This window comes from Hemicordylus capensis, chromosome 1 (assembly GCF_027244095.1).
Source record: "Hemicordylus capensis ecotype Gifberg chromosome 1, rHemCap1.1.pri, whole genome shotgun sequence".
NCBI lineage: Eukaryota > Metazoa > Chordata > Lepidosauria > Squamata > Cordylidae > Hemicordylus > Hemicordylus capensis.
In genome coordinates, this window is record NC_069657.1 from 279,787,927 (window position 1) to 279,815,681 (window position 27,755).

The 27,755-nt window shown below is 43.1% G+C and overlaps 1 protein-coding gene across 12 annotated transcripts in view; it reads right to left on the reverse strand.

Annotated features, from left to right (window-relative positions):
- Positions 1 to 27,755, reverse strand: part of LPIN1 (lipin 1) — a 125,815-nt gene that overhangs the window by 52,643 nt on the left and 45,417 nt on the right. For 4 of the 12 annotated variants that reach the window (XR_008313745.1, XM_053285624.1, XM_053285623.1 and 1 more), the window contains one exon: positions 22,720 to 22,776. Coding sequence is in view for 4 of the 12 variants with exons in the window: in XM_053285623.1 (XP_053141598.1) it covers positions 22,720 to 22,776 (57 nt within the window). In the remaining 8 variants the exon portion in view is untranslated. Of the gene's footprint in view, positions 1 to 6,505; positions 6,701 to 9,539; positions 9,675 to 9,980; positions 10,173 to 11,233; positions 11,301 to 15,635; positions 16,001 to 19,122; positions 19,299 to 22,719; positions 22,777 to 27,755 lie in introns of those variants that run through there. The other 8 variants (XM_053285629.1, XM_053285627.1, XM_053285628.1 and 5 more) reach the window with 6 other exon arrangements.

The window sequence follows — 27,755 nt, forward strand, 5'->3', positions numbered from 1 at the left end:
CTTGTGCCTAAATCCAGCACTAATTCATATCCAAGGAAAGAGCTGAAATTAACACAGTGCAATTCTTCTGCCCACCTTAAGTGGAGCAGGGGTGAAATGCTTGACTAACAAGCAGAAAGATGCTGGTTCGAATCCCAACTGGTACTATTTTGGGCAGCAGCGATATAGGAAGATGCTGAAAGGCATCAAGCCTGGTCTCACGATCAGTGAGACCTGGTTTGTGAAGTTGAGCAGGGAGAGCGGGCTAAGCCCGCTCTCCCCGCACACGAGCAAGCAGGAGCCCTGGGTGGAACACGATTGCCAGCTCTGTGACGGAGCCAGCAGGGGCTGGGGAGCTCAGGGGTTCTAGTATGCCCTTCACGAGCATGCAGGGCATACTGGGGAGACCCCCGGAGCCAGGAGGTGGCTTTTCGCCTCCCCTCCGGGGGTCTCCTCGTGAGTAAGCACGGCTACTCACGATCTTGAAAACCAGGTTTGCGGAGTGCTCACTCCACAAACCTGGTTTTAGGGAAGGGGTACTTGAGCGGGTTACCCGCTCTAGAACCACCGGGCTCGCAGCCGAGCCCGGTGGTTCTCACAATTACAGAAAATCGGGCTAGTGGAGGCCAGCCCAATTTTCTGCAATCGTGTGAATAGCCTCATCATCTCATACTGTATGAGAGGAGGCAATGGTAAACTCCTCCTGTATTCTACCAAGGACAACCACAGGACTCTGTGAGTGCCAGGAGTCGAAATCAACTTGACGGCACACTTTACCTTTTACCTTTAATTCCTCTGCAGCAGAAGTCTAGGACCTAGTCCCAGCCTTCATAAGAGAGCAGAGGTCTATTGCTTTGCCTCAGAAGAGAGTATGGCCCTGGCAAAGGAGCAACCTACTTGGCAGCCCAGGATTAGGGAGGATTGAAGGAATTCTGTATCCTTAGCTTTAAGAGGAGAAGACAGCTACGATAATTATTGTCAAATGTCTGAAGGATTGTCACAAAGGAGGAGGAGTGTATCTGTTGCTCCTGAGGGTAGGATTACAACCCCTAGGCTGAAATTACAAGGAAGCAGATTTAGGCGAAACATTAGGAAGGGTTTCCTAACTGTAAAAGTTGTTTGACATTCATATAGTGGTGGACTCTCCCTCTCTAAGAGGTTTTCAAACAGAGCCCAGATGATCATCTATTAGAAATATTGTAGTAGATTCCTGTAGTGAGGAGGAGGTTAACCTAGAAGACGTCCAAGGTCCCAGCTGTAAAATTCTATGATTCTATGACCCAGCTTAGTCTAGATGTGCAAGCAGGGAAGTTTTCCCTGAAATAGGGTCAGCTGCCCTGTTCTAGCTGGTAAGGCGAGGGTTACATGTATCTTTCTGAATATGAAATGTGCCTCTGGTTTTAATCCAGAAAAAGGTTTATCAAGAGTTTGGGAAATTCTGCTCCTCAGGGATCTAAGCAGCATGCAGTTAGCAGGATCAGGAAAGGGAATATCCGCTCTAAATCATTGTGCTACACCTTCAAACCACTGGCGGTAAACCTTTTAGCAACCACTCTAGTGTTGATCGAGACTGGTGTTCAATTACTTCCTTTTCTTTTCTGTCATATAGAAACTCCCAGGACAGAAACGCAGGAGAGGGAGGAGTCAACATTCTAAAGCCTTTTAATGTCTAGAAGCAAACGAGATGCTACTGCATTTGCAAAATTAGAAGACAGAAGAAGAAGAAGAAGAAGAAGAGAGAATCTTAAAATGGTCCTCATTGTCTCACTTTTAAGAGACTACGTCCATTGAGGAGACTGGGTCATTAATCTATCCCCTTCCATAAGGGATTAATAGCAAGTCTTACTATACTCCTTCCTGCCCATAAAGGAGAAGAAAGCAATCAGCTCAGAAACACCCACTTGCACATGAAGAAGGGGTCTGTTAGGCCATTTCCATGATTTAGGAATAAGGGGTGTGCCTGCATAGAAGCATAATTGTAGATGATGTGACAGATAAAAGCAATTTGTTTTAGCTGCTCTTCCCGAGAACAAGACAGTTGTTAGTAAAGGTTTGAGATGTGAAGTAGAGCCCTGTGAAAAAGCAAGCAAGTCTATTGCTTCCTTCAGCTGAACTCCCAGTCCAAGCTAGTAGAGAGCTGCAACCTGAGTGCTGCTCTTTGCTACCAACATTCAGAGGCAATCTCAGGCCACTGCCAGTTTGGGAGGCTTTAGGGTAGTTTATATTAAAGCAGGGGTTCCCAACCAGAAGTACTCCAGTTGTTGCTGAAGTACAACTCTCATCAGCCCCAGCCAAAATAATTGTAGCTGAGGATGTTCGGAGTTGTAGTAATATCTGAAGTATCACAGGTTGGGAACCCCTGTATTAAAGAATCCTCCAGGAACACCCAACATGTCCAAACCCATGTCTCACCTCCCCCCACCCCATTTTTCCATTCACATGCAGGATACTCACTTTACTAATGGGAGGAGGGCTGTTTCATTCTCATCAATTATTTTTAAAGAACAGCACCAAAGAAAATATCACCTTAAGTGGCACAGCAGGGAAATGCTTGACCAACAAGCAGAAGGTTGCCGGTTTGAATCCTCGCTGGTATGTTTCCCAGACTATGGGAAATGCCTATATTGGGCAACAGTAATATAGGAAGATGCTGAAAGGCATCATCTCATACTGCACTGGAGAAGGCAATGGTAAACCCCTCCTGTATTCCACCAATGACAACCACAGGGCTCTGTGGGCGCCAGGAGTCAAAATCGACTTGACAGCACACTTTAGCTTTACCAAAGAAAACAAGGTCCCTTCCCAGCATGGATTGAAAGCTGTCCCTAATATTAAACTTCAGTACCACCAACCACATATGGCTGTGTGCCGAAACAAATTCCTATCATACTCTGAAGCATACTTTTGCACAGTGTACAACTGTTATGGTGTGCCACAAGCTGAAGCCTTCATGTTGCTATTGAAATAATCCGAACAGTTCAGTGATGCAGCTGCAATCTGGGTAGAGATCCCAGATTGCTTCTGCATTGTCCCAGTTCTAAAGCCAAAACTATGTATCAAACAAAACAAGAATATCCTTGTCCGAATACTTGCATTTGTTTACCAGATGTGATAAACTAAACATTACTATCAACTACAAAATCCACTAACATGCCAGAAGCCTCCAAAAGAGCTCCTAGTGTGTTATTTGGTCATGCTTGATTGCACAAAGAATGCCTTTCCTTTAAAACTGAAGTGCACTAAAACCACAAAGCGGTAAATAAAATTGGAATGCAAGGCAGGAGTGCAGTTTAGGACACAAAAAGCATGGTTAGGACACGAAACCCATTCTTTTCATCCAGACTTTCATAGAAGCACAGTTCTGTGAATTCCATCCTAATAGTTTTCCAACGAAAAACTTCATTTACAGTCCAAATTCAAACATGTGGGGTTCAAAACCATTTTGCAGAAGTTGAAAAAAAGAAGAGTTATGGGTGTTCCAGAGAGACCAATACTATTCTGCAGATGTCAGATCAGTCAAATATCAGCCTTCACGTGTAATTTCTCTTTCGGACTAGAGCCAATTTCCTACAGTGCCACTACAGTACACTGTCTATATGAGACAAGCGGAGCTTTATAGTTTCTGAGATGTGTCTAAGCTTAGTCCAAGACTGCAATCCCTTGCACCTATTTGGAAATAAGCCCCATTGAACACAAAGGAACTTACTTCAAGGAACTGGCTGAAAAACCAAAAGGCCTGAATGCAAAGAAAGTTAGTCACTCCTACTGAAATTATATATGTTCTTTATTCCATTTTTATCTCACCCTTCCTCCGAGAAGTAAGAAGCATTCACAGCTTCCTCTCCACTTTATTCTCATAATACAGGTTAGGCCCAGACAGGGTAATGGGCCCAAAGACACCCAATGAACTTCATGGCTGGGCAGGGATTTGAACCTGTTTCCCTAGTCTAAGTCCAGCTCTCTAGCCATTACACCACATGGCTTTCAATATCACTTGTTAGTTACCATGGATTTCAGTGTCTTAAATGTGACTGGCCAACATCGAGAATAACATCACATGAGCAGCAGAACATGTCACATGCACAAAGGGGACATTTTCACCAATCCCCCTTTCCCTCTCCAGATTTCTGGGCCACCCAAAATTATTATTTATATTCTGCTTTTTCAACAACAACAAGTTATCAAATTGGTTTTCAGAGAAAGGGAATAATTTGAAGATTGTTCCCTGTCTCCAGAAAGCTCACAACTAAAAAGAAGCACAAACCGGACACCAGCAACTGGTACTGGAGGGATGCTATGCTGGAACTTTACAGGGACAGTTGCTCTCTTCCCTGCAAAATATAAAGAGAATTGACCAGGAGAGCTGGTCTTGTGGTAGCAAGCATGACTTGTCCCCATAGCTAAGCAGGGCCTGCCCTGGTTGCATCTGAATGGGAGACTTGATGTGTGAGCACTGCAAGATATTCCCCTCAGGGGATGAAGCCGCTCTGGGAAGAGCATCTAGGTTCCAAGTTCCCTCCCTGGCATCTCCAAGATAGGGCTGAGAGAGATTCCTGCCTGCAACCTTGGAGAAGCTGCTGCCAGTCTGTGAAGACAATACTGAGCTAGATAGACCAATGGTCTGACTCAGTATATGGCAGCTTCCTATGTTCCTATGCACTCTGAAAAATGCATCTTTGCCCAATTAGCAGGTGACAGATTCTGCCAAGATAACAGGAGTCGTGCGGCCTTTGGGAACATATTTTCAGGTGGCTGAAAAGAGGAGGATTAGTAAAAGTCACCCCCTCCCCCATTGTGCATGTGAAACATTCTTCTGCACATGTCACATTAGTCTGGAAGTTTTCCACTGTCACTGAATTACAGCAAAAGTATTCATATAATGTATAGGCTGATATAATTGCTGTAATAACTAACTGTTGGATTAATTTAAAAAGGCCAAAATCAAAATACTGTTTACCATTATGCGATATTATCCAGTCATGATATCCCATGATATAAATATTATCTCATTTTCTGGGAAGAGACAATATCTAGACTCGCATGGTTTAAAATTTTTCAATGCAAACAAATAAACTGTACACGAACCACAAGTAGTATCTGAAACTATTTGTCCTACAACTCATTTTTCTCACTGAGAAATAAATGGATTGCTCATGAAATGGCCTGCTTCTCAAGTTAAATCCTCTCCAGGCTCCACAAGGTTTCCCCTTTTTCCTAGGAGAAAAGGGGCATATTCCAGGCAAAGTTATGCACTAGTCCAGTGGTTCCCAACCCAGGGGCCTCCAGATGATGCTGAACTACAACTCCCATCATCCCCAGCTTTATTTATTGTAGCTAGGAATCATGGGAGTTGTAGGTCAACAATGTCTGGAAGCCCCCAGGCTGGGAACCGCTACACTGGTCCTACTGATTTTAATTGTAGAATTAAGGCACATGAGTACAACTTTAGCTGGATTATGCCCCCAAATTCTAGTAGGTTGCATACTAGAAATGTTGGCAACAGTACCTCACACAACTGCTAAAAAGATTCCAACTACACTGAAAACAAGGTGTTTTAAGTGGATGTCATTTACAGAGAATTTGGGCCCAAACGTAAAGGGCCTGGAAGTACAGCTATGATATTCAGGAAACACAAGTGGCGAAAATACCATTTGGGTAATTAGCATTGCCTAAGGACATCTAACGGTCTCTGTGGACCAGTCCTCCAGCTCCATACACATTAGATGATTGTGCAACCAAAGCAGAATGCAGAGATTCAGAGGGTGCCGGAATCAATGGAAGCTGGGTGCCCAGCTCAGCACTGCCTCACATATCAACAACAATTGCTAGAAAATCTTATTTTAGATTTCGAAAAGGTCACGTAGCTCACTGCTACCAAGGCCCAAAGAGTCTCTATCCTTGTTACACCAAAACAGCAGCTAACATGCAGGAAGGCAAGAGAGACAGACTGTCTGAATTTACACATAACCGTTTTCTTCTCACAACCAAGCCTCCACGAATGCCTAAGATCTACATGGGGCCTGCAAATATCTGGCACCACAAAAGCCCTTGAAGGAAGACCTCCCCGCCACCTTCATTATCAGATCCTTTGCCACCCCCTACACCTTGAGAAATATGTATCAAATCAGCCAGAAAAAAGAAGAAGATAAAATTATTCCCCTACTGTGTCTATTTTCATATGGAGATGCACATTCACATCCAAATGTGAACGGGTGATCAACAGGGGAGAGGGGAGAGGGGGGTACCCTGAGGTTCTGGCAGGCAGATATATACTTTTTCAGAAAGCACTTAGAGTCAATCAGGGGAGTTGTCTAGGTAAAAAAACAACAAGCTGGAAAAAGGACACACACAAAACAGCTACACCCTTGCCTTTGGTTAAATATGAGTATCTTAGGCAAGGTAACATTTTGCAAGTAAAATTCAGTTGCCATCAGTACTATCACACTTCTCTTACATTTCTCCCAATATCTGGCATCTGCTTAGCGGGTGGTCCTCCCCCCCCCCCCCCCTCCATCATCTCCTTTACCTGTCTTTGCACCTTCTGTCTACAGCGAGAAACATCAGCAACTTTTCCGGGGAAGGCAAAAGGCAGCTGTTCCTAGATCACTGTTGTCCTCTTCTAGGGCAAGCAACAAGACGACAATACAAAAGGGAAGTCGCTCACCTGCCAGAGCTGTGCAGTGCGTTGCTTTTGTGTGCAAACAGGCTGCTGCAGGGATGTCAATTCATCCCACACCCGCAGCCTGGTACCCGCCCTGGAGGAGGAGCCCAGAGAAGACAGACAATACTGTGAAAGGGGGAATCAAGGGGGAATCAGAACAGCAGTACAACCACCATATGTAGGGTTCACAGGGGGTATAGCTATAATTGAATGAGGGGGCACAAATGTCCCTGGGCCCCTGAGGGAAGGAAGCCCGCTGGCTGGCTAACAGCTTGCTCTTTGTTCTTCCTCTCCCGCATCTGAAGGAGAAGAAGGGGGCAACCTTGCTACACCCCTGAGTACACACAGTAACTGCAGATGTTAGGTCTCCTATTGGTTGTGTCCACCTTTATGTGAGCCTCTGAGTACCCTCTTCTTTTTCTTTGGTGTATGTACTTGTGAGCACACTATAAATCATTGAAAGAGACTATAAATCACTGAAGATAGGCTCAATTAATTGGGTAATTTCATCAAGGCTGCTGATAGCCAAATGCTGGGGAAATTGGGAAATGCCTATGGAGTTACACAAAATACAAGAGGTAGGTATCATAGTAACCAACATATGAAACTCGATGAGGGTTAAATCAGAAGCATCATTTTATGCACAATAAAACAAATAAGCTGGTTATTGTCTATAATGAGAACAATAAATTGATTGTGTCATTTGTATAGTATCTCTCATTATCTCTATTATTATATACTTGTTAATTCTCTTATACTTAGCAGGGGGAGGGCAACTGGCCCTATCCAACCCCAGTACAGCATTACTCCAGTGACTGTTGCTGATATTTACCTTATGTTTCTTTTTTAAGATTGTGAGCCCTTTGGAGATAGGAACGATCTTATTTATTCTTCATTTTTCTATGTAAACCACTTTGAAAACTTTGTTGAAAAGTAGTATATAAAGGAAGAGGAAGAGGAAGAAGCAGCATTTGAGATTTCATTAAGAGTGGTTAACTGTTGATGGAATTTTTTTAATTCATGCAAATTATAATGGAGAACAAGGGAAAAAGGCAGATTTTATTCATACAACACTGTTACGCATCTGATCAGAACTGCCTCTCTCAATAGATCTATGTATGCTAAACTGTGTAGATGTGCCCTTGTGAATGATTCAACACTTGTGAATATCTGAAATATGCCAGATCACACAAGACTGGTTCAATGTGCACAAATACACTGAAACAGTCATGTTAGCCACAATACATAAGTGCATTGGAGGGAATTATTTAAGAGACATGTTATACCTCTAGCAAGTACAAAGCAAAAAGTCAGGTACAAGAGACATCGCATCACAGTGCAATGCTACATGCCATGGAGCTACAGCAGTGCAGCAGGAACACTCCGGGTGTTCCATACATGCAGCATGATTCAGGACAACACTACTGGGCTGATCCATAAGCTTTGCACAGGTCTGGAAAGGGAGCTAGATGAGAAGGAAAGCAGCACTAGGCATGCCAAACCATGTAAGGAGGACCTCCCACCACCACAGACACACACGGACACATAATGAGTGCAAAACGTCAACATCAACTCATAACGATAACCCCAGATCTCAACGACCAGAAGAGCTCCCTTGGAGAGCAGGATATAACAGTGCTCAGCTGCAGACCAGCCATGCAACACAATAGCACAATAAGGCCTTGGTCAAAGACCCCAGCCCACCAAAATCCAACCGCAACTAAGGAAAGGAGACAGAAATAGAGTAAGGTAAAGAAGTAACCTCCTGCAAGAGCCCACACAGCAAAACCATGCCATTGTTTTAAAAACAGAAAACTGTTTTCAAAGCATCAGAAATGGGTTGGGAGAGTGGGGACTCTTCATGAGAATGCACCTGTAAGTATGCAGTGCATCCCCATAAACACACCAGGCATGTCACAATCTCTCAGCCTCATTTCCTTGATTTGTAAGACAGAAGTAACATCACAGGGTTGGGCTGTGAGAGGATTAAATAAGATAAAGGCTTTAAAGCCCTTCATGCCAGAAGCTTCTCTATAATGATCCGTAACAAAATGGAACAAACATCAAATATATGATTATGGAGCAGATGAAGGAGGTTCTTTGCATATGAGATCACTGAAAACATACTGCAACCGAATGACGTGTCAGGGCCTACCTGCAAATAATTCTCTTGATGGACCCAACTGGACTTCTGAAGAGGAGGTTTCTGCCAGAAACCAGAACTCATGAGTGTCTAAGGAACTTTTTGGGGGTGGGGAGGGGGGGCAGCAAAGGCTGCAATTTGATTATATCCACTAAGTAACCTGGCAAAAAAGCCCATTATATTCAGCTGATGGAATTCAATATATTGATTCAATGGGACTGTCCAATGGGGGGAAGTGCCCTTTTTTGCCCCCCCCTTGGGACGCCTATACCAGAATTGCCACATTTGATGTTGTTCCAGCAACTATTTAAGCTAAACACTTCAACTATCAAAATGGAGAAAGGGGTATTGTAGTTGCTCTGAATTTGGTTTATTGTTTAGTATACTTCCAACATACCTGTATATACAGCCACCACCTTTTCAGCTCAGTCCACACACTTCATGGTGAAGCCGACAGTTGCCTAGTGCAACAATACATCAGTGTGGCATTCATAAGAACATGTTTTAGTCTGAAACGTGTAGCTAGCAAATATTGTTGAGGAAGTATTAAAGGGTGAGGAGGGGAGGTATTTTTAAATCCAATGTACATAATTCTAGTTAATATATCTTAGTCTTTCAGTATAAAGAGCTAGGGGAAGCATACATACATAAAATAAAGTGTATGTATTCTGAACAGATTGTGCAAATCATTTTGTTCTCAACTCACACTAACAACATTCAAGTAACACCTAATCTTTGCAGCACTTATGAACATACCTTTAGTTTTTAATATCAGAGCTTTTTTTTTTTGCCAGCTTTCCAGGGTTTTTGACATTAAAAGAGGACTTAAAAGGCAAAATCAAATAGATATTTCTTATCTCAGAATTTCACTATATTGGAGTGAAAATATAAGCTGCTTATTATATGTGCTTTTTTCCTACATAAAAATAGCAAACTGATTATTTTTCTGCAACAATATATGTACCACAGTCTCCAAAAGAGAAACTTCCGTGGAACACTTTCAAGCAAGGCTACCGAAGACACTTTGTACCCCTAGAATAAACCGCCCTGAGCCATTTTTGGAAGGGCGGTACAGAAATCGAAATAATCATAATAACAGAATGATCATATCTGAGACACTCTGCTTTCACGAAAATCTTCTCTTCTACATAAACCTAGTCCGCCTTTTCAGCGGAACACCCAACCCCTAATACATACATATGGTGCCTGGTTATGGCTACTTAGCGATGAGGCAAAGGCACTTTGCACATGCTCAAATCCATTCGCGCTACTACACCACATCGTCTACAGAAGCAAGAAAATATGCCAAAAAGAAAACACTTGATTTGATGTGCTTTGGCCGTCACAGTCCCCCCTAGCAGCGCCCTTCCTTTCGAAGCTTGTACGCTTTCTGCTTGGCTATTGCATTGTGACTCAGCGCTAGGAGGAGGAGACCTGAGGTGATCCCTCCGGCCAATCAGGAGGCTGCCTGGCCTCAGCCGAACCCAGCTGTCGGGAAAGAGGCGGATCCGCGAGGAAACTCGTGAGCAATTTGGGCGGTGCGCTGGAATTTTGTTTGCATGAGTTTTTCGGGCACGTGTCGCAAACACCATTGTCCTCAGGCTGGCGTTAAAAATCAGTGCAGCCATTGGAGACCGGGACTTAACCTTCAGGCGTTAGCAATCAACGTGCATAGCAGCGGTATATTTTGAAGAGAAAGGAGGGGGGATCCCCCCCCCGTAATCTCATTAGCCGAAGAAAAGGAAGAGCTAGGTGGAAACGCTGACAGAAATGATGCTTTGTTTTTGGCACGCGTGTGAGGAGTCTTATATGCGACCTTAAAAACTATTAGAGTTTATTCTACAATAAATCTGTTAATTTTTAAGGTGCCATATGGTGATTTGTGGAATTCTTGCAACAACAGTCTTATTTCTGTAGCACTTGTAACTTGCAGATACATCAATAACACAAGCAGCAGCCTGCATTTCCCACGCTCCTTTCATATACTAAGGCAAACCCTGTTGGCCACGTGTTTTTAAGAGTCCCTCCCTGATCAGAGGCAAATTAAAAATAAACCCAAAGAACCGTCATTTATTATGTAGGGTAGTAAGTTTCAGGAGCTTAACGCTGAGTTTCACAGCACTCTCCTTCATATGTTTTTATTATTTAACAAACCTTGTTGCTTCCTTCTAGGTAGTTTGCTTCTTGTTTGAGCAATCGTGTTCCCTTGTCTGCTCTAAAAGGAAGCAACAAGTAATCTTCGGTGGGCACAGAGGGTGGAGGGTCACTGGAGAAATCCAAGACCAGAGGAGAGTGTGTGGTCACCGGGGGTGGGGGCGACAAATGGGAGAAAGTTGGTCAAGACAGCGGAAAGGCAGAGGGAGGAAGGGTACCCTTCAAAAGGGGAACGCCAACTATCATTAACATCCATGCAACTCAATGCTGTCTTTTGAGGGCAAAAGCACTCTTACCACTGGACTTCGGGGCGAGATCAAGGGCCTCCACAGCCCCTGGAGTTCCCCCCGTCAACCCTCTCTAGTCTGTCCCTGGTGGTGTGGTCGCCCAGCCGAACATGAGATGCTTAATTTGCAGGGGAGGGAGGCCTCCAAAGGCCTTTAGGTCCAGGCTCCAAAATTATCTCGGTGCACATCTATTTGAGAGCAAAAGTTGAAGATAGCTTGTCAAGGAGGAGACAATTTGGTATATTATTTTAAGCAGGGACAAGAGATAGGGTCTTTTCGGTTGTGGCCCCTTGGCTTTGGAACGCCCTCCCTGAAGAGCTTCACCAAGTTCCCTCCCTCAGTGTTTTTAAAAAACAACTTAAAACACACCTTTTTAAGGGGGGGGGTTAATGCTCCATTTTTTGTTATATCTGGTAGGTTCTCTAGCTTTTTATAATTTTCAGTGTTTAGCTTTTAAAATAACTTTTAAGTTAAACATAATAATGAGTGTAGTTAACCTGTCTTTTAACTTGTTTGTTCAATTTGGTTAATTTTATTACTTTTATTGTGTCTCGTATCTATTTTATTGTTGTGAGCCGCCCCAGGCAGTAGTGCACTGGAGGGGCAGGGTATAAATATTTTTAATAAATAAATAAGTAATTACTATATTCTTGCTTATTCCCCCGGGGTTTTGCCTGGAAGTGTACAGGCACATCCAGGTTAAAAAAAAGTCTTCTGAAATGCTGAGCTTCTATGAACAAGCAGAAACCTGATTGTGTATCAAGGGCTGGTCTATTCTTTTGTACTTGCATCTCCCTTTTAAAAATAATACAGAGCTATGTGCCTGTTGCTGATTATATTGGCTGCCATTCTGCTCCATTAAAATCAATGGGAGTTTTGATACCACCTTGATCAGATGTTACATTGTACAAGCACACAGGTACCTTACCTGCATGTACACGTGTTTGTGTGAGTGACTGTGTATTTGTTCATTTTAAAAAGTGAAGCAGACCCTCTCAAATCCAGGTTACAGATAGGAAGTGTACTGTTGAACATAATGTGTGAATAACTGTATGTGCATTCAGATCTGTATGTACATACTGTACACAGATCATGCATGCATTGAACATAACATGTGAACAGCACTTTCGTAACAGCAGAATTTCAGCTAGAATATTAGCCTGCATTTTTCACCCTCTATGGTAGCACATCTTTATGCAGTCCTCTCCTACTTATATACAACATGACCTTTTCAGATTAAGTTCCATACAACTGGTTATTTACCCAATTTGACTCTTAAATTAGCATTGTTAGCAATCGAAATGGGACTGGGTAGTTCTGCAAATAGCCCACTGTTTATAAGAGGCTGCTTGAGGGCTTGAGCAAAAGGTTTGCCTGAGGCTGTCTTCCACAGAAGTTCCTTTTCCGCCAAGGGGTGCCATTTCAGACACCCTAGGTGTGATGGGGCGGGGGGGAGGATACACAGGAAAGTCCAGTGGCCCAGTAATTCAAAATTAAAAGCCAGCACAGTGTATTTTAAGAGCATTTATTGTGATAATGTCCTTTTTAGCGCTGTCTGACACATACACACACCTTGCTCTTAAGCAAGTCGATGCATGCCTTTGATATCCATCTCTAATACAGAGGCCTGGACTGCTTACAGTCTGGCTGTGTTGAGGCTGAGAACTGGCTGTTTGGTTCAAATAATAAAATGCTCAGATTATGTGAAATTAAGCTTTATGAACCAGTTGGTTTAATACTCTTGCAGATGTCACAGAAAATGTGTTTGTATTCCTCCAGGGCAACATTTCAGGATGCTGATGCTGGTTCTTCTCTTATCATTGGTTCTGTCAATCATTGGTATACCATGATACTCATTTACAGAATGAAGGCAAAAGTTTGCCTTCAGACCCATGTCATCAAACAAACTTGGCAATAGGTTCAGCCTCATGAGCCAAAATCTCTTTTTGACAAATGAGCTTTCATTATCGGAATTAAAGTCAATAACTGCCCTCCTCTGAAACCCAGGGCCCTTTGGCAAAGACTCAGGGTGACATGCTCTATGTATGATACTGCGTCAGACACTTGGTTCACGTAGCCCAGTACTGTCAGCTCCGATTGGCAGCAGCTCTCCAAGATAGCAGCAGGCTTGCCCAGCCCTGCTATAAGGTCATTTTAACTGGAGAGTCCAGGAAGGAACTGGTGCCTTTCTGCTTCCCAAGGAAAGACCACCTGTGTTCTGCCCCATGAAGGTACTAGCCCTCCCATGAGAGTTTATTTCCATTTCCTAATCAACTTAAACAGCTTAGACCTCCTCCATCATGGGATCATACACACCCATTCAGCAAACTGAGTCTACCGAACATGGGATCACAGCATCATGTCATCATATTCAACATAATGCCTAAATGGAGTCTACATTTTGTCATACATAGGAATATACATCTGGTTTAGACATTACTCTGAATACACAGAGGCAGGCTGGGATGCAAGGCGACGTGCAGCTCTGCCATGCTAGTCTATTTGCCAAATGTGTGTAGGCCTTATAATCGATCCACTGCCCAACTGAATTTGGTGCTAAATTTCACACCAATTCAGTGGGGCTTACTTCCCAGTTAAACGTGCTTAGGATTATGAGTATTCATTTTTCATCAAAGCTGCAACACTACAGTACCACGCCAGGTATGTACATTTCTAAGGTAGAAACAGACTGGTCAAACAAACTCTCCATATAGCCTCAGCAACGTGTTGTGTGTTCTGCTGTTGCCAACCAATCAGCTGGAGAGATTAGACAATAAGGTTCTTGAACTGATCAGTCTGGTTATTCAGGGAAAACAGTAGTACAAGAAATATGTGGGAGGCACAGACTTCCAGCACCATAGTTTGGTGAGGCAGACAGAAGTGTGGCTGATGTGGTGTTGTGGATAGGTAGACTAAGGAGACCCAGGTTCAAATCCTTGCTCAGCCATGAAGCTTATGGAATGACCTTGGGGCAGTCATTAAGTCTCAGCCTAACTTACCTTACAGAGTTGCTAAGAGGATCCTCGGTATTAACCTTTTCTAGGTGGGGCAGAGACACCTGTTTGGAAAGGATTCTAATTCAGTGGGAAAGCACCTGTTCTGCATGCAGAAAGTTCAGGATTCATTCTTAGGCTGGGAAATACTGTATAGATGGTTTCACTTGGTATAAGGCAGCTTCCTAGCCTGTTAATGTATCTCACATGCACACAAGAGATTCCTGCCTGCAACCTTGGAGAAGCCACTGCCAGTTTGTGAAGACAATACTGAGCTAGATAGACCAGTGTTCTGACTCAGTATACAGGTGAAACTCGGAAAATTAGAATATTGTGCAAAAGTTCATTAATTTCAGTAATGCAAATTAAAAGGTGAAACTGATATATGAGACAGACGCATTACATGCAAAGCGAGATAAGTCAAGCCTTAATTTGTTATAATTGTGATGATCATGGCGTACAGCTCATGAAAACCCCAAATCCACAATCTCAGAAAATTAGAATATTACATGGAACCAAGAAGACAAGGATTGAAGAATAGAACAATATCGGACCTCTGAAAAGTATAAGCATGCATATGTATTCAGTACTTGGTTTGGGCCCCTTTTGCAGCAATTACTGCCTCAATGCGGCGTGGCATGGATGCTATCAGCCTGTGGCACTGATGAGGTATTATGGAAGACCAGGATGCTTCATTAGCGGCCTTCAGCAATTCTGCATTGTTTGGTCTCATGTCTCTCATCCTTCTCTTGGCAATGCCCCATAGATTCTCTATGGGGTCAGGTCAGGCGAGTTTGCTGGCCAATCAAGCACAGTACACTGTATACTTTTCAGAGGTCTGATATTGTTCTATTCTTCAATCCTTGTCTTCTTGGTTCCATGTAATATTCTAATTTTCTGAGATTGTGGATTTGGGGTTTTCATGAGCTGTACGCCATGATCATCACAATTATAACAAATTAAGGCTTGACTTATCTCGCTTTGCATGTAATGCATCTGTCTCATATATCAGTTTCACCTTTTAATTTGCATTACTGAAATTAATGGACTTTTGCACGATATTCTAATTTTCCGAGTTTCACCTGTATGGCAGTTTCCTATGTTCGTGTGTGTGTGTGTTTGTGTGTGTAGAAATGTGTGTGTATGTGACCACATGGTTACTCAGAAATATACATGGTTACTCAGAAATAACCCCTACTATGTTGCATGGGACTTACTCCAAGGTAAGTTGGCATAAGATTTGGCCTTAGTTCTTTGCCCTTTTACAAACTGCTTATCCATGTTTCTCAATTTCACTTCAGTTTTAAATGACTAAATCCTGAAGAACAGGGGTTTTTAGAAATTAGCTAACATACTTATTTTAAAAGCAAAAAATGTATAGATGGCATGTTTTGTAGCACTTCACATAGCATTCTCACCTGATTCCTTAGTATTCCATCTTGGGTCTGTGTCTCAAATCTATCTAACAGATATGCTGAAGACTGACAAGCTGGTTGGGTTGGTCCCCAGAGGAATTCTTGAGTCTGGTGAACTGTAGATGTCTGACTCCATATAACCAAAGTCCTTTGGGACTCTTCCTTGAATTAGTCCCCTGTTGCCTTTCCCATTTCTGCTATAATTTCTTTTCCAGTCTATTTGTTCCTCTTTCCTTTATCCCCCCTCTCCTGAAATCCTACAGCCTTGACCCCACGCCTCCTTACTGCCCATGTTTTATGAAAAGCCTGTTGTCAAACGGTGTCATTGTGGCATCATCCTCAGAAGACTATGATGTTTCCAGAAGTCTCTTTAAATAAGAAATGCAAGAGGAAAGGGGAAAAAATGAGATGAAAGGGAAATGAGAGGACAGACATGAATGCCTCGTGGTCCAGTGAAAAACTGCAAGTACATCCCAAAGGCTGTTAAATTAAGGAGTAGCCATAGGATCAGAGCAAGTACTGATCGCATTGTGATGTGCCTCCCTCTTCCCCAAACTGAACATTTTCAAGGTTTTGTTTCTTTTGAATTTGGAAACAAGCAGGCTCTTAGAACAATTGATTCTTCCAGAGAGCCCCTGCTGTAGCCTCCGCACAGGGCTGCTCTTTACTCTCCCCACCACCTCTCCCAAATTCAAAACAGCAAATCTCTTTCAAAAAGCTTTGTCTGGACCTGCCCTTTAGCTGGAGAGTGTCAGATGACATTCTCACAGATTACTCTGTCAAATTACAAAGGCGGGAGAGAAATTCCCAGCTATCAAAGAACAAGACTATTCTTTTGTTTGAGTTTTGGCCACTTGACTGCTCAGGGATATTATTTTATTATTATTTAATACATTTCTATATCGCCCCAAACACAAGTTCTCTGGGCGGTTTACAAAACAATTAAAACAGCCAATAAAAGAGTAAAACATTTCAACCATTAAAATTTAAAAGTTAAAACTATTAAAACACAATTAAGACACAATTAAAACAGTAATTAAAAGCCTGGGTGAACAAATGAGTCTTGACTGCCCTTTTAAAAGTTGTAAGAGATGGGGAGGCTCTTATTTCAGCAGGAAGTGTGTTCCAAAGCCTCGGGGCAGCAATGGAGAAGGCCAGTCCCTGAGTAGCCACCAGACAAGCCACCAACTGCAGAGGAACCTTTTCCAGTATTCAAGATGGCAAAACTCAAAGCGCATGGTTAAGTAATGACTGTGACCAGTATGAATTTGGCAGCCCAAATAAGATGAGCACTTGCAGACTGAAAGGTTTCTTTAAAACACACTCTTGCGTATGTGTCATCTTTTAACTTTAGACACCTTGGTGCTAACTCATTCTGTCTGACAAGGGAGGACAACGGCATAACCAGTAGCCAGGATCAGTATGGGGAGGTTCAGTTACGGCTGCCACCGGCTCGTTTGGTGGCTACACGAGACCAGGCCTTCTCTATGGCAGCCCCAGAGCTTTGGAATGTGCTTCCTGTCAATAAAAGAACTTCTCCATCTCTGACTGCCTTTAAAAAATCGCTTAAGACGCACTTGTTTCTCAGGCCTTTTGCTACAACTCTTATTCAAATGTTTTTGTTAAAGCTATTTTTTAAAATGAGTTTAAAACTTTTGTTTTTATTGAGTTCTATATATTGTTTTAAGTGGTGTACACCGCCTTGAGGTTTAGGTGCTAGGCAGTTTATAAATATAATACATTATAAATAAATATACATCAAGAATATCATATCCACCACTTCTCCTACGCTTTGCCAGCAAGACATCTGACAACTGAAAACACATGCACACAAGCCTGGATCCCACTCTAGGGAACAGGAAAACCAAAAAAATCACCATTCCCCCAGAAGGAGGAGAGTGTGTTGACAATTAGACTGTTGTTGCTATGCAACTGTTGGGCGTTTCCTTTTCCCTCTAGAATTTCACCCATTGGCTATGGTGTTAGGCAGCAATGGCAATGGGGGCCTCAAGGACTCCACATGCATGACATGAGGATAGAAGACTAACTGGGGCTGCCTGGGATGAGAAGCAAGAATATCTGTGCGTTTTTGGCTCATAACAAAGTCAGACGTTAACTGGAATTTGATCGTCCAGGGCACATACACACACACACACACACACCACACACACACGAAAGCCTATTGTCAGGAGAGTGGTCTAAGGATGAAATTCTGTGCCCTGGAAGTAAACCCCATCAAGCACAGTGAGACTTACTTCCCAATAAATATGTACAGGATTGAGCTGTAAGTAACACTAATTATGACCACTTGCTATTCTTGTGTAGACCTTTATTTGGTTGCTGAAGGAGGAAGGGTGAGTTAAATGTATCTCTTATCTTGCCTTAACATAAGTTTTGGGCAGTATAAAAATCTGTTAAATAAATAAATAAATAACCTCCAAAATGACCTGACCCCAATTGCATTCATCCAAAGTGGGAAAGTAACAATCTCCACAGTGTGTATTGGGGTATCAGTGGTGCTGTTCTTCTAGCAAGGACTCTTTTTCAGTCAAATGTCATCAGCTTATTATTTACACCTAAGGCGAAGCTTTTTGTTTAGATACAATTATTGCTGACAACAGCAAAGAAGGAAAAGCAAAAGTAGAAGCCATTGTAAGCACATCCTTCTCCAGACTTTTAAAAGCCTTTACAATAACTGCCTCTTATTTCATTATTTCCCCAGATCATATTTTTGCCAGGACAAGTAGAGAGGAGAGCTGGTCTTGTGGTAGTAAGCATGACTTGTCCCCATAGCTAAGCAGGGCCTGCCCTGGTTGCATCTGAATGGGAGACTTGATGTGTGAGCACTGCAAGATATTCCCCTCAGGGGATGGAGCCGCTCTGGGAAGAGCAGAAGGTTCCAAGTTCCCTCCCTGGCTTCTCCAAGATAGGGCTGAGAGAGATTCCTGCCTGCAACCTTGGAGAAGCCGCTGCCAGTCTGTGAAGACAATACTGAGCTAGATAGACCAATGGTCTGACTCAGTATATGGCAGCTTCCGATGTTCCTATGTTCCTAAGTATAAGCAAAAATCTTTAGGACTGGATTGTACAATGCAGCTCCTAGCACACACAATTATGAAGGGAATGCACCAAAACCACACCTGTCAGAACATGTTCCATGGATGTCCTTTTATTGCATGCATGTGGTGTTTGGTAATCTCAATAGCCACTGAGGACTTCCCAAAGGGAATGCTTTCTATACATCCCCTTCATAATCATGAGTGCAAGGTGGCTATGTCATCCAAACTAACCCATTGATGTGGATAACCCTATTTAGGAGCATCAGAGCTATTAATTATATTGCAAAGCACAACACTTACAAATACACAAGGAATCACCTGTTTACTCAGACGTTGTCCCACCTTGTTCAGTAGGGCTAACTCTCAAGTAAGAGCACATACAGTTGCAGCCTAGATCTTGTTATGCAACTCTACAAGCAAAGAGTACCAACCATTGTCTTCATGGAGTTGGACAGAGAGCAGTCATCCGAAGTAAGAGGAGAACGTTTCCTTTATTATTCCCAGACTTCTCCTATCCAAGAAATCTTTATGCAGTGTTTGGGATGAAGGCAATACTCTTTGTGCTCAGATTTTTGCAAGGCAGATGCAATGCTGATGCCGGTTAATCCTAAATAGAGGATTGTAATATGCTGTATTCAATACACTGCCATTGTTGTGGACCATCGCATTCTAGCGCTTGCTTCTGATGTTTGACCTCTAGCTTGTTAAATCGCCACTATACAAAACTATGCCTTTCTAAAGCACTGTGTGGAGCAGAGGTTTTGTTTGTTTTTAAGACTTAGAGGCTGTTCACATGAGCAGCCCTACCTAGGCTTGCGCAGCCCTACCAATGTAGAGCTGCTTGTGTGAAGCTCCAGGAACGTGGCCGGTCCTGGCACTGTCCCACCGGGTAGCCCAAGAATTTCCCCTGGGAAATTTCCCAGGGTAGCCCAGGAATTTCCCCTGGGAAAAGAGTGCAAGTGCACCCTTCTACCAGGGATCCTGGTGATGTGTCTCCTCCAGCTGCCTACAACCTGAGCAGACAGAGCCGGGTGCCTAGAGGACCCGGTTTGAGGGGGAATCCCCCACTGAACCGTACTTCTCGCACGGTGCATGGGGGGACTTCTGGAGGCCAGGCAGCATTTCCCCAGCCTCCAGAACACTGCGCCGCTCCCCACAACAGCGATCGTTTGTGCGGCAGTGCAGCACAGCACAAGACCACAGAAGATCGTGGGGCGGGGTGGTGGTGTTGGTATACTCCTGCCTTCCCCGCAGCCCTCCCTAGCCACCAAGGATTTGGGTTACGTGGATGACCTTTTAGTATCAGAAGCATCTAACAAACCTAAAGCAAAAGAGAAAGGAATTGTGTGCACATTTCCCACCACTATAATCTTGTATAATTTTCATTATTCAGCAGAGGGAAGTAAATGGCCCTATCTACCCCCAGCAGAGTACCACAGTATATCATTCTTAAGATACAGTGACCAAAACTGTACACAGTACTCCAAACGAGGCCGCACCATGGATTTGTATAAGGGCATTATATTACTGTTACCTTAAGTGATGCAGCGAGGAAATGCTTGACTAACAAGCAGAAGGTTGCCGGTTCGAATCCCTGCTGGTATGTTTCCCAGAATATGGGGAACATATTCCCAGAATATGGGAAACACCTATATCGGGCAGCAGCAATCTAGGAAGATGCTGAAAGGCATAATCTCATACTGCGTGGGAGACGGCAATGGTAAACCACTCCTGTATTCTACCAAAAGAAAACCATAGGGTTCTGTGGGCGCCTATTATATTACTAGCATTCTTATTTTCAACCCCTTTCCTAATGATCCCTAGCATAGAATTGGCCTTTTTCACCACTGCCGTGCACTGAGTAGACACTTTCAACAAGCTGTCCACCACGACCCCAAGATCTCTCTCCTAGTCAGTCACCGACAGCTCAATCCCATCAGCGTATATGTGAATTTGCGGGGTTTTGCCCCAATATGCATCACTTTACATTTGCTTACATTGAACCGCATTTACCATTTTGTCGCCCACTCACCCAGTTTAGAGAGATTGGGGCACCTCACAATCTGTTTTAGATTTCACTATCTTAAATATTTTAGTATCATCTGCAAAAATGGCCACTTCGCCAGTTACCTCAACTTCTAGATAATTTATGAACAAGTTGAAGAGCACTGGTCCCAGTACAGATCCCTGGGGGACCCCACTTCTTACTCCCCTCCATTGTGAAAACTGCCCATTTATTCCTACCCTTTGTTTCCTGTCCTTCAACCAGTTACCAATCCACACATTAACCTGTCCTCTTATCCCATGACTGCTAAGTTTACTCAAGAGCCTTTGGTGGGGAACTTTGTCAAAAGTCCAAGTATACTATGTTGATGATTTTTATTTTTATTTTTATTTTTTTGATGACACACTCAGGCTGATGGTACTTCCTCAGGTTGAGGCAGTGGCCAGGAGCACTTTTTATTAGCTTCAGCTGATACATCATCTATGCCCATTTCTGGAGGTAAATGATCTTAAAACTGTGGTGCATATGCTGGTAACCTCCAGGCTTGACTACTGTAATACACTCTACATGGGGCTGCCTTTGTGTATAGTCCAGAAACTATAATGGGTACAGAATATGGCAGCCAGACTGGTCTCTGGGGCAACATGAAGGGACCATATAACACCGATTCTAAAAGAATTGTACTGGCTGCTGACATATTTCTGAGTGAAATACAAAGTGCTGGTCACTACCTATAATGATTATAGGTAATCATTACCCCCAGATAACTTGGCAAAGAGGCACCTTTTACCATGGTGATTCCCTTTATTTAGCAGGGGGAGAGTAACTGGCCCTATCTACACCCAGCACAGTACTTCCAGTGACTGCTGCTGGTGTCTATCTTATGTTTCTTTTAGATTGTGAGCCCTTTGGGGACAGGGAGCCATCTTATTGATTTATTATTTCTCTATGTAAACCACCCTGAGCCATTTTTGGAAGGGTGGTATAGAAATCGAATTGTTGTTGTTGTTGTTGTTGTTGTTGTTGTTGTTGTTAAGCCATGAACAGCTTAGGTCCAGGATACTTGAGAGATTGTCTTCTTTGTCATGAACCCTGCTGCCTATTAAGATAATCTGAGGAGGTCTGGTTATGGTTGCCACCGGCTTGTCTGGTGGTGATTTGGGGCCGGGCCTTCTCTGCAGCTGCCCCAGGGCTTTGGAATGCACTGCCAGTCAAAATATGAGCTTCTATATCTCTGATTTATTTTTAAAATACCCTTAAGACACACCTGTTTTCTCTGGCTTTTAATTGAAATCAAGCTGTTTGGTTTTATCCTGTGAAATTATTTAATTTCTGACTGGCCAAGAGGCACCTTTTAAATGTGGTGATTCTCTTTATTTAGCAGGGGGAGAGCAACTGGCCCTCTCCACCCCCAGAACAGTACATCCAGTGACTGTTGCTGGTGTCTATCTTATGTTTCTTTTTGGATTGTGTGCCCTTGGGGGCAGAGAGCCATCTTATGTATTATTTCTCTAGGTAAAATGCTTTGGAAACTTTTGCTGGAAAATGGTATATAAATATTGTTATTTAAATGAATGGATGAATGAAAGGATGTAAATCTTTTCCATCAGTGTTTCAGCACAAGTGCTGTAATATGAGAACAGATGTTTCTAATCTACTTTCTCTGATAGACTTCAGTGCTGGCCTGTGAATAAACAGCTTGGTTGTCTATAAACTGATCAGCCCACACCAGAACTACATGAGGTGTCAGATGAATCATTCAGACAACAACCTAAATATGGTGTTTTTCTTTCACGACAAGTCTAGCTAAATTGCTGTCTCATATCTGATTTGTACATTCTGATCTCGCTCGATCAGGAGATGATGACATCCAAGGTAATGTCCTGAAATGCATGGGAAGTGGAGTCTCAAGCTCTGCTGAGCACAGCAGAACTTTCCAGGTTACCACAGAACACAAGGCCTCACCACACCTTCTGGAAATTCAGCCACTGAAATAAATATAAATACAGACGGCATCACTCACATTTAGGTTGAGAGTCCAGACATTTCGAATCCATCCAGGATCCTTCATCAGTGGAATCTAAAAGCAAGGAGAAATAATGATTAACACCAGCACTCCTTCCTTCATTATTCAAGTGGGTTATAACACCCCTCTGTGAACAGCCTCTGGAATCTCCAAACTCTACCCATACGGTGCCACAGGAACACCCTCCTCTCTGGCATTTGTTGCAAACTTTGGATTCTGCTGGGAGCTGATTTCTGCTGGGAGGCTATTCACTTCACAAATGTCCACTGCCCTTGGAGAAGCCATGTGGCTGACACCATTGGAAGACATCATTTTTGTAATTAATAAGAAGAGGGGTTTATGGGACACAGGGTGACATCAAGGGTGGTCCATCCAAGAGTCCAGGCAGTCTCCTTAAGTGGTGAATTACTGGGGCACCAGGAAGGTGGCAAGATGCCCCCCCCCACTGCCTCACCTGCCACCTCAGCTGCCCCCATAATCTGAGCAGCTCTTTGCACAGTGGTAGCACAGCCTCTCTCTGGTGTGCCTCAAGTACTCCCGTGTCCTATGCTCATTTTCTCTTCTGCTTCCTTCCCTTTCTCATCAGATCAGCAGCAAGTGGAGGAGGGCATGCATGCTATGTGTCTAACAACAGCAGCTATCACCACTGCCTCTACAGAGGCAGTAGAGGTGCACGTGCAGGCATGCACATGAAATTGAGTGGCAACAGCTGGCCCACTGCCACTTTAAGAAGTGAGGAGGAGGCATTTGGCACCCTGCCTCAGGCACAAAGAGGCTGAGGCTGCCACAGGGTGACATCACTCCACAAATAGGTTGTTTCGATATAGACAGACAGACAGATAGATAGACAGATAGATTTGGGAGCACAACCACTGTCTTTATTTGGGTCTATTTTATTGCTAAAGATTCAAGAATTTGTCACCACGAAGCTGATTTGATGCATGTCTACTTGGAAGTCAGTTCAATATATTCGGCTGAGATTCACTCCCAGACAAGTATGCATGAGATTGCAATCTAAGAAATTTCGGGAAATGTGAGCACCTGATACACAAATAATTTAAGCCAATGTGTTTTGTATTTACAGTACAGGTATGCCCTTTTATTGTAGTGATAAATTGCATTAGGCAAAGAAGATAAGGGAACTGGTGGCAGAGTCAGGAACTGAGCTCTGATAACATCTTAATGAGGGCATGTAGCCTTTCTGTTCCAGATTCTCTAACCTCTGAAAATATACTGGCTGGGGAAATGGCTGGGAAAATATACTGCCTGGAGTATTTCCAGGCAGCAGTCTTTACCATGGGGTTACTGTGGGGTTTTATTGCAAGTTCGAATCCCGCCCCCCCCCCCCCCCGCCAAAGAGAGAGATACAGAAAGTGGATTTTTTTACCCTGGATATAAGTCAGGCTACACTCTAATGCACAACGAAAAACCCAAATCATATCTGGAGTGTTCCCCGATAGTTCATAGGGACTTTGACGCAAATCTGGCCAATATGTGAGCCTACACCTTCCATTCCAGAGGAGAAGTAAGCTAAAAAAACCCGACTGGAAATGCTCCTGGAGATGTTAGGGATAGTGCAGAAGCAGAGGAGTCCAGCTCAGATTCAGCCGGAAATAAGAAAAACTTCCTTGGGAGTTATTCACACATGGCTTCATGCTGCGGGGTATCTGAAGAGCGACTCTGCTTCGCAGCAGATTAGCAGATGTTTAATTCGGGGGATTAAATGGACAATTCACATAGGGTCAGCTCCTCTCCACAATCCCTGGCAGATCTTTTTCCTGTGCGTTCCCACAGCTTGCTCTGGGTTTTTCCTCCAACCAATCATATCACAGAGGAGATGGTGAGAGAGCTTTTGTTGTTGTTGTTGACAGATCGTTACGGAAGTACAGCATGACGAGTTGCTAAGCAGGCAGATCAAACAGCAGAATGTTTCACCTGAGCCTGCCAAATCTGACCCAAATCTTTGCTGATTTTTATAATGAACTTGCCTTTATGAGTGGATGCCTTCATCACCTCATGTTCCCCTCCCCGCCCACACACACACCCCAGACCATTAAGAAGCAGAGAAGTTTAAAGTAGAAATCATTACATTCTGTCATGAATAAAAATGCAGGCAAATCAGCTCAGACAAAAAGGGCTCAGGTTATATCAAGCTGTAGTCTCCATTCTGCATATCAAAAGCCTATGTTAAGACCCACATTTTGCAGTTTGTGCTTGTGTTTAACTCAGGAACTTCTCCCTCCCCCTCCCCTTCTGGACTCCCTCCACAGAATTTCACCAATCTGCCACAACCTCTCCTCCCCCCACCTCCAGTGCTTGCAATTGCAAATCACTCAGAGCAGACCATACCCAACACAGCTGTCAAACTCCCCTTCATTGAGTTCTAAAAAATGCCGAATTACTGACAATGGCCTCTACACACATCAAGGGAGAAGCGGAGGGGCATAACAGAAACCTCATTTTTTTAAAAAAAGCCGCTGAAAATAGAGGATTTTATTATTATTATTACATTTATATCCCGCTCTTCCTCCAAGGAGCCCAGAGCAGTGTACTACATACTTGAGTTTCTCTTTCACAACAACCCTGTGAAGTAGGTTAGGCTGAGAGAGAAGTGACTGGCCCAGAGTCACCCAGCTAGTTTTATGGCTGAATGGGGATTTGAACTCGGGTCTCCCTGGTCCTAGTCCAACACTCTAACCACTACACCACGCTGGCTCTCACATCTCACATTTTATTAAGCCGGACATAATTCAGGCTAAGCCAGAATGTGCAGCCTTGATTTGGGGAAAAACAGTGTTATGTCTGTACTGGTCCCTGATAGCCCGCAGGGACTTCGGGGTAAATGCAGCTAATATGTGGACTGGCACACTCCATTCCGGAGGAGATTCGAAGTAAAAGCCACATGTGTAAAGCCTCCTGGGAACTGAAATAGACCATTCTTTGCGTTCTAAACTCTGCAAAAGCCCCCTAACTTAATCCACAGCAGTGAAAGTATTTATGGTTTTTTTTAAAAAAATAGATGATTGCTGTTAAGAGCACAGGAACTGCCTTGGGGGATTTAGACCAAAGGTTGATCTAGCCCAGCAATCTGTTTCTAACAGTGGTCAGTCAGATGTCTCTACAGAGATTACAAGAGCACAAAGACTTCCCGTATGGTCTGCCCCCATCTGGTTCTCAGGTTCCATTTAATTTTCATGGCTGAGGAGTGAGTATGTCTAATTCTCTTTGTTATTTCAACCACACTCAGAAATATACTAAACAATTTTCAGCCAAGGCATTAGATTATAATCTAATTTCAGAATGACTCAGCAAACAAGAGTTGCACTATTGTATATACCCGAACTGAAAATGACTTTGAATTTAAGACGAGCCTCTTAAAAAGTAGAGCTTAAATACAGCTTATACCTGCATTTACTCGAAAGGAACAAGACTCTGAATTTAAGACGATCTCCTGATTTCTAATATCAAAACGCTTGGGGGGAAACTAGCCTTGGATTCAGGTAAATCTAGTAAATGATGAACACCAAAGGCTTAATGAAGATCACAGGCTGCAGAACTCAGGTAGTTCGGTAGCTCAGTTTTGATAAAGAGAGAGATTGGATCGGTCATGGCATACACATGCTTCAGACAAATATCAATTGAAGTGAATTTCGATAGATTAGGTGAACCCAATAGATCAGGTGCTGTAGGGGGTGAGGGCGTGCTAAACAGCTTTTTGATGTGTCAGTGAAGTATAAGAAGTGCTGGTGGAGATCAATCCAACCATTTGTAACAACATACATTTCTGGAGAGTTTTCCTCTGCAGGAATGCAACATGCTAGTTTTCAAGCACCAGTTTAATGAGCTTTACAACACCTGTCTGAAACTGCAACTGTAAGCATACTTACTAGGGAGTAAGCTCCATTGAACTCATTGAACAAACTTACTTCTGAGCAGAAATGCATAGGGGCTGGATATCAGCTATTAATCCTGCATTCAAGATAAGGAGACTGGGGAACTCTGGTATTAGATGGCTTACTTAAGACTGTACAGGAAGTAATGTGATCCAAGCATATTACTTGTGCAATCCTAATTAACAGCTCGACATTTTCATATAGTTACAAGATAATGATTTAACACTGCAGTGGAGCCATTGCACAGAACTGCCAATACTGACTGTTTAAGCTTTGTAAGGTAATTATTGGGTGTCATTTTTAACTTGCAGAGACTGAAATGCCAATGGGTCACATATGTTTGGGGTTGCAATTTTTACCTCCAGATTAATATGCAGAGCACTAAAGAAGATACCCACTCCAGTTACAGAGTAGTTGCAGAGTTTAGTTGCTGCAACTACTTAAAGAAGACACATGGAGATTCTTGTAGATCTAAATACTAAGTATTTATTGGTGAAGTACACTTTGGATAGGAAAGACTTAATCCTAATCTATTGAACTACATAATGAATAGGGAGGGAGATGTTTCCATCTGCAGAGATGTTTCCATCTGCTCTCCAAGAGGTAAGGAACAGAATCTGACTCTCACAGGAAATGTGTGAGTCCAATCAGGGGTCATAGAGTAGAGATAGGTGGAACAGCTAGATACTTACTCACTATCTCTACTCAAATGCCTCTAGTGGTCATTAGGATAGGTAGTGCAAAAGGTCAATGCACTGGAACTCCAACAACATAGATTGTGCAAATTTAACATTTGTATATCCCTTGATTTCAGCAAAAGAACCTTAAGCTTGATCTCAAAAGTGCTTCATTTTGGCTAGATTGAACCCTTTTCATTCAAGCAATAGGATAATGTTTGTAAAGCAGCCCTCCTGACTGAGTTGGGCCAGGCTGAACTGAAAGCTTTGAATCTGTGTACAAAACTGATGAGCCATCTTCTAGATAATGTTTCATATACATGCTTAATAATGTTTCCTATACATGTTCTCCTGAACAAATCCTTACAACTGGTTTATTGTGTTTTTATCTGTGATGTAACAAGCTAACAGCAATGCTTGCCTGAGCCCTTTCTTCCAATTAGCCAGCGTGGTGTAGTGGTTA